This window comes from Rutilus rutilus (genome assembly GCF_951802725.1).
Source record: "Rutilus rutilus genome assembly, chromosome: 6".
Lineage (NCBI taxonomy): Eukaryota > Metazoa > Chordata > Actinopteri > Cypriniformes > Leuciscidae > Rutilus > Rutilus rutilus.
This window is the reverse complement of record NC_140214.1, coordinates 31,759,278-31,769,743: the sequence shown is the minus strand read 5'-3', so window position 1 is coordinate 31,769,743 and position 10,466 is coordinate 31,759,278. Positions and strand designations below refer to the sequence as shown.

The following is a 10,466-nucleotide window of genomic DNA, read 5'->3' as shown; positions in this document are numbered from 1 at the left end:
ACAAAGTTTAAATCCCGTCTGGCTAGTGCACTTCCCATAATGTTTACTCATTAGGTCAGTAGGCGGAGAGTAGATGGTCTTTTGTGGATGTTCGAATGCATTCGACCACATGAGCGTTTACACTACGAAAGCAATCCGTTCAAATGCGTTTTCGACTTCCTCTGGAAGTGGTCGAAAGTGGACAAGCTGAAAACCTTTTGGACCCCATTTACACCTGTATTTAGCATCATTCACTTGTGATCCAATCGACCAAAACACATCTTAATACCAGGTGTAAACAGGGACTAAGAAAGCAATCCGGTCGAATGCGTTTTCGACTACCTCTGGTCGAAAGTGGACAAACTCGAAACGTTTTAGACCCTGTTTATACCTGTATTTAGTGTTGTCCACTTATGATCCATTTTAATACCAGGTGTAAACAGGGCCTTTGCTGTAAAAATTCCCTTTTGGAGCCTTTATTTTTAAGAGTGTAGGTCCTAAAATATGCCCATGTACTGAGAGGTTTGTCGAAACCAACACAAAGGAAGGATCTATTTTTAAGAATATTTTTTCTCAATTTCTCATTCTCAAGATGCAATTTCTTGTAGAAGATCTCAGAATCTTTACCCATTTTCATTGTCGGCTACTTCAGAGGTCCATTGTTTCACTGGGAGCAAATTGCTCCACATTTACAGGAGGAATACCTGGATCACTGCTTCAGAAAATTGTTCCCTTTCAGAAGAAGCTCAGCCTATATTGATTATAGGTTTGAGAGGTCGTTCTAGTGGAAATAGTTATCAAGATAACAAAAGACAAAGCCTGAAGAGAACACTGTGTTCTTACATGTACTGTTCCCTGGAGAAATATGACCTGCTCTTTTGATGTTAGGCCTATATGTGTTCTAGTGTATCTCCTCAACACCAGATGTGCAGATGAGCTCTTCAGAAGTCATGGTGTCCTACATCACAGACTGCATTGAAAAGCCCATCCGAATGTGTTTCGAAAGTCTCGGTAAGTTCGTAGGCCTTCACCCGTGGTGGTTTGTCACTTTACCGCTGTTGGTGTCCGCAGGTCTCGGAGGAGGATTTTACTTTCTGAACGACCTGAAATCCAACGACATAGAGGAGCAGTTTACTCCGAAAAACGGCCGCGCTAAAGCGGAGAGGCGTTTCTTTCAAGAAACCTTTCCACAAATTGACTCGCAGTTTTCAATTATACGATTAAACAGTGACGGGGTTTTTGCATCTTTGATATTCTCCTGTCAGACTAACATTCTCAGTGTTGCCGCACTAGAGGAGGTCATTCGCATCGATGGACAAGTTAGAGGAATCACCGCAACGCACGACGCACAGACATTTGTGTTCTCGGATATTTGCGCAACTGTGAATGGAACATGCAACTCTGATGTAATGCTTGATGTTCTACATAATAATGCCAGCAACATTCATTTTGTCAACATAACGTTTCCTGAGTACTGTCCGTCAGAATCCAAATGTCTCAACATGGGAAATGTCATCAGTAAGGTGGAGGTGGATCACAGTGGAGTTGTTCAAAGTGCCAAAGCAATGAGACTTTTCTATTACCTGAAAGAGAGCAATAATACACTGGGAGATGCCTGGCTTCAAGAGTTGATAGACTTGCTCTCGAATGTAACAACCTCTGTAACAGAAGTAAGTACAGTGTTAAATGTTTTTGTTTGAGTATGTGAGCACTGTGTTAAGTCTTATAAATGTTTTGCCAGTTTTGAATTTTCCAATAAATTCAATTCAAACCATACCCATTAAAAAATAATAATAAAAATAAATAGGCTTTATTAAAGATTAATGGGTAAAATCTAAAACGACAGTCATTAACTTAATAAAAATAAAAATGTTGCTCTAACAATTATGGAACATTACATTTTTTGTATTGTGGGGGGTTCGCAATTCGCATACTGTGATTCTTAGTATAATCAAGGACTCTTCAGTATATGTGACTGTAATATTCAACAATATTATTGATCTGACTGTACTGATATGATCGTCCACATTTTTTTGCAGAACTGCTTTATAGATTAAATGAACTATTAAATAATTGATGAACTATACAATGAAACTAAATCAACACTGAACTGACTTCAATGCATCTTTTAGCTGCCATATCACCCTGTAGCCCAAGACTGGTTGCCCACTGAAGCTAATCAGGGCTGAGCCTGGTTAGTACCTGGATGGGAGACCTCCTGAGAAAACCAGGTTGCTGCTGGAAAAGGTGTTAGTGAGGCCAGCAGGGGGTGCTCACCCTTGGTCTGTGTGGGACCTAACGCCCCAGTGTAGTGATCGGGACACTATACTGTCAAAGAGCACCGTCCTGCGGATGAGACGTGAAACCGAGGTCCTGACTCTCTGTGGTCATTAAAAATCCCATGGCACTTCTCGTAGTGTAGAGTAGGGGTGTAACCCCAGTGTCCTGGCCACATTACACCCATTGGCCCTTACCAATCATGGCCTCCTAATAATCCTCTTACATTGAATTGGCTCTATCACTCTCTCTCCTCTCTCCACCTATATCCGGTGTGTGGTGAGCGCTAGGGCTGTAGTCAAGACCACCTTTGTCGAGTCCAAGACAAGTCCAAGACCGGGACTAGTCGAGTCCAAGTCAAGACCGAGTCCAAAAAGGTTCGAGTCCGAGTCAAGACCGAGTCCAAAAAGGTTCGAGTCCGAGTCAAGACCGAGTCCAGGACAGGAAAAAAAAAGTCTGCTAAAAAATAAAGCCTATAGAAATTAAATCATTATGTAATAATTAAATAATGAATGATTTGAATTGTATTTAAAATAATTGACTAATTCAAAAAAAAAAAAAAAAAAAAAAAAATGATTATAGCCTATAAGCCTAAAGGAGCACACACATTCGTTTCGACTGTATGATCAGCCTGTCAATACACGCAATGTCAACCAGTTAAACTGCATGAGGGTCGAGCCAACACACACACACACACTAGAGATGCGGATAAACCGCGGATCGGACGAATGACGAGACGAAAAATAATATTTTAATTAAATCCGGGTGGGTGGCGGTTGGTAAGAAAAAGAAGGTAAGAAAAAAGTCGGAAAACTTTGCCCATTAATTAGATCATCTAGATGTGCAAGGCAAGCAGGCAAGTTTTCGGTTTGTTATGGACAATTAAAAATGTGAATATTCACGTTGCACTAGCGGTGGACTTTAGGCGAGTTTATTTAAACATTTATTTTTTAAAGAGCCGTTTGCGAGTCAAAACAGCCGGCTCTTTTCAGTGAGCTGAGTCAAACGAGCCGGCTCACGAAAAAGAGCCGAAATGCCCATCGCTAGTTATTAGGTGGCCACTGGCCAGTGTTTCACTTTCCCTCCAATAATATTTTGTTTTAATATCGCGGCGACGTATGTGTGCTTACTAGGAACATTATAAAGACACCTGGACTCGGTCGAGACCTAAAGCCATATTTGGCAAGACCAGTGGCCGAGACCGAGACAAGTCCGAGTCCGAATTACAGCGAGTCCGAGACAAGTCCGAGACCATAGAAAAACGGTCTCGAGTCCGGACTCGAGTCCAAGACCGGACTCGAGTACTACAGCCCTAGTGAGCGCACTGGCGCCATTGTACTGTGGCTGCCGTCGCATCATCCAAGTGGATGCTGCACACTGGTGGTGGTTGAGGAGAGATCCCCTGATATGATTGTAAAGCGCTTTGGGTGTACAGCAGCGGCGGTTTCTTCATTAGGACGATCGGGCGACGCACCACCAAAGTGTGAAAGGGACTTTCAATCACTATCTCATTCAACCACAGAGTTACGCTAGCAGTCACTCACTGTTGTTCTGCCTCTGGATATAGTCCAATCAGCGCCGAGTCACGTTCTGTGGAGAACCGCCTCTTTTTGGGCGATTTCACTCTGGCTGAGAATCGCCCAGAGTCTTCCCATAGACTTACATTCAAAGATTTTTTTTTTCGAACTGCAGGCACTGCAATGCATTCTCTATGGGTTCCGGGAGGGCTCGCACTAACGTGCTTTCGTCATCATACGTAACCTTAACTTGTGCAGCGATTGGTGGAAACAAATGTACCTCTATTAGTATTTAGCCATAAGCTGAAGTGACATCCAATAATTTCCTCAGTGCATAACTTACATTTCACGGACATATTCTCCATCTGTAAATGTTAGAAAGTCCAGTTTGCTGTCATGAGTGGGCGAGCTTTCTGTAAGCTATACTTCCGTGAACGAGCGCCCCCGCGTGCATGCGCGCCGAACAGACGGAGCGCAATAGAATAGGAGCGCAATTATTCTGACTAAAATATACATTAGCACTAAATTATAAATATATTTAGCTAAAACATTTGTTGTTGAATATTTGTTGTTGTTGGTGAACATAAATGTGCTAGAGAATTTCAAACCTACATGTGTATTTTTATGATATTAGCTTTTTTTTTTTTTTTTTTTGGTTTATTAAATTGAACTACTTCTTTAAAAAAACATTATTTTGTTTTTAGATTGTAATGTTGCAATGTTAGAATGTAATGTGATTTGACCCCTTTTTTGGATAGACTGCAGATAGACAGCAAGGTTACACTATGTTTGTTTTTATAACCTTCAATATAAACATTGTTTGTAGGACAATATCGATCAGAATATTAAATATAAAAAAAAAAAAATTAAATACAGGTTTTTTTTATTCAAATAGAAAAATAATAATTAAATACTCAGATTATACCATACATCGCCATTTAGCCCAAAAATTCAGATTTATTTGGCAATTGGCTATTTCCCAACCCTACCGGCTGAAGTTTTAGCTAAACTTTAGGCTAATGATAGCTACATTATTATCACTGTTAAATTGTTATTTAACAATAAGCCTACATTCAGTCCTGAATTGAAAATTCAGTTTGTTGTGCCCCCCCAACATTTTTTAGCACCAGCCGCCACTGGTGTACAGTAGTACATATGAAAGCGCTATATAAATGCCTCATTCTATTCTATTCTATTTTCCTGTTATCACTGTAAAGCTGCTTTGAAACAATCTGTAGGCCTATTGTATAAAGTGCTATATAAATAAAGGTGACTTGACATGACTTAAATGAAAGGTTTTAATGATATTTTTTCTTCTCAGATCTCCTATTTCACCTCCATGTCAAGACAACAGGAGTTTGAGAAGAGTACCCTATCTGTCACTGAACTTTTTGCAATTACTTACTTTCTTGCCATCTCATTTTCAATAATATCTTGCCTGAGGTTTGTACCCAGTGTATTTTATTTCATGAACTGAAATATATTTCACAGATTGAAAGTCTTATATTGATTGCAAAAAGCTATACATTGTTTAATTTTACTCAACAGGTTTGACAATGTGAGGAATAAAGTGTGGGTGGCTTCTCTTGGAGTTTTTTCCACCGCACAAGCAGTGCTGTCCAGCTTCGGGCTGCTGTTACTCATGAATGTGCCATTTGTTATTACTGTGGCATCTTCTCCATTCCTGATTCTTGGTAAGATAATGTATCCACTCTGAAATGTTTATTATCTTTGCAGTTGGCGTTAACAATGGCAAGGCTGCAAGTTTGATTCCCAGGTAATGGATCTACTGATAAATAAATAAAAATCAGGGCATACTGGGGTAAGTTGTGCCACGGTGCAAGCATCTATAACATCAGGCCATAGAAATATGACTTGCCCATGTTAGAGGTAAGCTGTGTCATGTCAGTGGGGAATTTGAGCAATTGGGGAATTAATTAAGTGAATAAATGAATTACATCTCAGTAAAAAAACATGAAATAACAATTTAGTAATCCATTTCATGTCTTATTTTTGGTGCACATTATTTGCTTTTTATGTTCTGTTGGACTCAAACAATGGAACAGAATATTTGACTGAAACAACTTTTGTTAGAATATTTGTAATAGTCCTGCATTTGGAGGCGAAGCTCGCTATCACTATTAGACGACCCACTGGTATAGCTTATACCAAAACACCTGGCACACTTTACCCAAAGGCTTCCATTTTGAGATATATATTTTGAGACCTGGATAGATTTGAAATGCCATATAGAACATACAGCTGAATGTGATGAGTTTTTTTTTAGCTGCGTAGCTGTCAGTGGAGGGGACAGAAAGTCTTAAATTTCATCAAAAAGATCTTCATTTGTGTTCCGAAGATGAACGAAAGTCACTCTCATGTCGTTCCAAACCCGTAAGACTTTTGTTGATCTTCGGAACACAAATGAAGATCTTTTTGATGAAATTTGAGACCTCCTTTGACAGCTACGAAAATTTGACGTTTTAAAAAGTTCATAAAGTGATCGTGAAACTAATCTTAATTGGTTTACTCCAAATTTTCTGAAGAGACTTGATCACTTTATATGACGAACAGATTTCATTTTATTCACATATAACCATTGATCAGCAAACAAAAATAGAAGCTCAACAGAACCTGCTTGACACACGAGAATGAACCTCATTGGTTCTTGCAGAAGCTCAAACATGATGCGTAACACGAGAATGAACCTCACTGGTTCTTGCTGAAGCTCAAACGTGCTTCTTAACACGAGAATTAACCTCATTGGTTCTTGCTGAAGCTCAAATATGATGCGTAACACGAGAATGAACCTCATTGGTTCTTGCTGAAGCTCAAATATGATGCGTAACACGAGAATGAACCTCATTGGTTCTTGCTGAAGCTCAAATATGATGCGTAACACGAGAATGAACCTCATTGGTTCTTGATGAAGCTCAATCGTGCTGCGTAACACGAGAATGAACCTCACTGGTTCTTGCGGAAGCTCAAACATGATCTGTAACACGAGAATGAACCTCATTGGTTCTTGCAGAAGCTCAAACATGATGCATAACACGAGAATGAACCTCATTGGTTCTTGATGAAGCTCAATCGTGCTGCGTAACACGAGAATGAACCTCACTGGTTCTTGCGGAAGCTCAAACATGATCTGTAACACGAGAATGAACCTCATTGGTTCTTGCAGAAGCTCAAACATGATGCATAACACGAGAATGAACCTCATTGGTTCTCACACGTCAAGCGAACATGCTTGAGCTTCGTTTACCTCAACTGATGTGTGAGTTTATGAATGTTTATGTGTGAATAAAAGTCTAAATTGAATCTGTTCATCATATAAAGTGTTAAAGTCTCTTCAGAAAATGTAGGCTAAACCAGTTAATTAATATGGATTAGTTTCACAATCTCTTTATGAACTTTTTAAAGCGTCCAAGTTGTAGTTGCATAGATGTCAATGGAGGGACAGAAAGGTCTCAAATTTAATCAAAAAGATCTTCATTTGTGTTCCGAAGATCAACGAACGTCTTACAGGTTTGGAACAACTAGAGAGTGAGTAATTAATCACAGAATTTTCATTTTTGGGTGAACTATCCTTTTAAGTGGGTGGCACATCTTACCCCACTCACTATAAGTCACATCGTATAAAACGGTTCAAAATGCATAAATGCGAATGTAGCACCACATTTCATATCCTCCACAATTGACACATTTTCATTTCAAGATGTGAAACTGTTTTTTAGGAATCGGTATCGATGACATGTTTATCATGATCTCCAGCTGGCAACGGACCAACATTCAAGACACAGTGCCAGACCGCATGGCTGAAACCTACAGGGAGGCAGCCATTTCCATTACTATCACCACCCTGACTGACGTGCTAGCCTTTTACCTCAGCTACGGGAACCCCTTTGGATCCGTTCAGTCTTTCTGTCTGTATGCGGGAACGGCCATCTTGTTCTGCTACTTCTATAACATCACTTTCTTTGGAGCTTGTCTGGCTCTGAATGGCAGAAGGGAGGGGGCGAACAGACACTGGTTGACTTGCATGAAGGTCCCAGAGGAGGTCCCACCAGGACGGTCCAAAGCGTACACTGTCTGCTGTGTCGGAGGATCTTATAACCATGACACAGGAACCGAGGAAGAGCACCCAATGACAATGTTCTTCAGGAAGTACTATGGACCATTTTTGACAACAATTTGGAGTAAAGCAATAGTAGTTTTTTTCTACTTAGTGTACATTGCTGTTAGTGTATATGGCTGCCTGCAGCTTAAGGAAGGCATTGATCTCAAGAACCTAGCACTTGATAAGTCCTACATCGTCCAATACTATGAGGCTGAGAAGACATACTTTCGTTATAATGGTCCAAATGTAATGTTAGCCGTCAACGGCACATTTCCATATTGGGAGGAGAATGAGCGTAATCAACTTGAGTCCTGTATTATGCAATTCCAGGAGCTGGATTCTGTCAAGAACTTGTCGACATCTTGGCTTCACTCCTATGAAAAGTATGCAGAGCAACACGGAAGTAACATCAGCACAGAAGCTACATTTAAAACACTTCTGTATCAGTTTCTGGACCACCATCCAATGCTCAAACAGGATGTCAACATAACCAATAACAACATAGCCTCTTCACGTCTGTTTCTTCAGACGATTGTTCAGAACTCCACAGAGAAGAACATGTTGAACTCACTACGGAAGACAGCAGAGAGCTGCCCGTGCCCGTTGTTGGTCTACCATCCGGCCTTCATATACCACGATCAGTATACTGTAATAGGACATGTCACTCTTCAGACCATCACAATGGCAACCGCAGTAATGCTGGTTATCTCCCTTGTGTTGATTCCAAATCCTCTTTGCGCCCTGTGGGTGGCCTTTGCCATCGCTTCAGTCATTTTGGGAGTCACCGGCTTCATGGCTCTGTTAAACATTAGCCTTGATTCAATCTCCATGATTAACTTGATCATTAGCATCGGTTTCTCCGTGGACTTCTCCGCTCATATCTCCTACATGTTTGTGTCCAGTACTAAGCCCGACGTGAACGAGAGAGTTGTGGAGGCACTGACGCACCTGGGCTACCCCATACTTCAAGGGGCTCTTTCTACAATTGTGGGTGTGGTGGTACTCTCAGCTTCCAGTAGCTACATATTCAGAACGCTCTTCACCATCGTCATGCTAGTCATTGCTTTCGGGCTGCTTCATGGTATTGCTTTTATTCCAGTTTTTCTAACTTTCTTTGGATTTTGCCACAAGTTATGGCAGCACTGAATTTAATATTAAACGAATTTTCCTCCTCTCAATCTTTCAGTATAATTGTAAAATTAACATTTTACTTAATAAAAAAGGGAAATATATATTTTTGGACAATTACTTTTTAAAGATGTTTAAACTATGCGTTTGTGCTGTGAACAGTAAGCAGATTTCATTTTTCAAATGTTTTCCATGTATATATTACTTTAGAAATATGTGCACATTGTAAAAAATTATTGTAACTGTAATTTAAAGTCAGTAACTGTATGATTACAAGAATTTAAAAAGTAACCTGTACTTAGACACATAACTTTTCTCTTACAGTTCCTCGGCACACTTCCAAGCGGGCGCTTGAAATGGTTTCAAATTTAACAAAACAAGCTTTAAATAAGCTAAAACAACTAAAATCAAGATGCAAACTTATATCTGTAGAGAAGTTAAACAAAACATAACTGTCCAGGCCTGGTCCTCTCTCATCCTTCACTCCTCCTTTTATGCTTCCGAAGCTCCTCCGTGAGATACGAGTCTAGTGAGGCGCATTATCAATCACGCCACTGGTCTTGCTCCGTTCTCACGGCTCTCGGCCTCGTCCTGCTTGCCACAATATCATATTTCTTATTTTCATTTGTTCCCTGAACATTTTTTATTGAAGAACCAGGTTTCACAAATTGTTAAAAAAAACTGCTAAGAGATGGACTTTTAAAGTGTGATTTGTAGACCTGGAAAGGCTATGCAAATTAGTAAAATCTTTAAAAAAAAAAAAAAAATCATGGACATTTTTTATTATTACGATTTTTCTGGTTTTTTCAAGCTCTAAAATATTACATCAGGTAGAATATGATCATAAATTGCAATTTGTGATAAAAAAAAACCATGAAAAAAAACTACTCACGAATGATTGGAAAAGTCATTGATCACTAAGAGTGTAAACCCTGAAGAACATTGTTATTTTAATATATTTTATTATAATTATTTTAGTAAATTGCCTCCAAGTTTATGTAAATAAAACACAACAAAAGCAGATTGTTATTACAGAGGAGGTACCAGAAATCTCTTGGCTGACATAAGGGACCTTAAAATATAGTCTCGGACAATTTAGGGGCCTTGTAGCCAAAAGGTTGAGAAGTACTTCCTTAAATCACGTGGATTCTAAAGGAGAGGCTCTTTTAATTTGGGCAAGTGGGCAAACAGTTAGCAACATACTAAAAAACACTACCTAGCAATATACTATATTGTGGCACCGACTTTTGCATCACTCGCACGTTCTTCAGAAAATAGAAAACCTAGTTTGCAGTTGTTTGGTTGTGTAAAATGATAACGTTCATAATACATGAAAATAACAATTATGCAGAGTTTTATTATGTTTCCTTTATTCAGTCCAGCTCCCGTTCATTATTAAATGTGCAATAGCATCAACCGAAAAATCATTTTAAATGACAAAGCAG

At 39.5% G+C, this 10,466-nt stretch overlaps 1 protein-coding gene across 1 annotated transcript; it reads left to right on the top strand.

Moving 5' to 3' along the window:
• Positions 1–929: 929 nt before the first annotated feature.
• ptchd3b (patched domain containing 3b) lies at positions 930–9,112 on the top strand (the record flags this gene model as incomplete). Its single annotated transcript, XM_084412715.1, has 4 exons — positions 930–1,649; positions 5,095–5,216; positions 5,322–5,467; positions 7,511–9,112. The coding sequence occupies 4 exons, from the start codon at positions 930–932 to the stop codon at positions 9,037–9,039; spliced, it is 2,517 nt and encodes an 838-aa protein (XP_084268841.1). The 3' UTR covers positions 9,040–9,112.
• Positions 9,113–10,466: the final 1,354 nt, after the last annotated feature.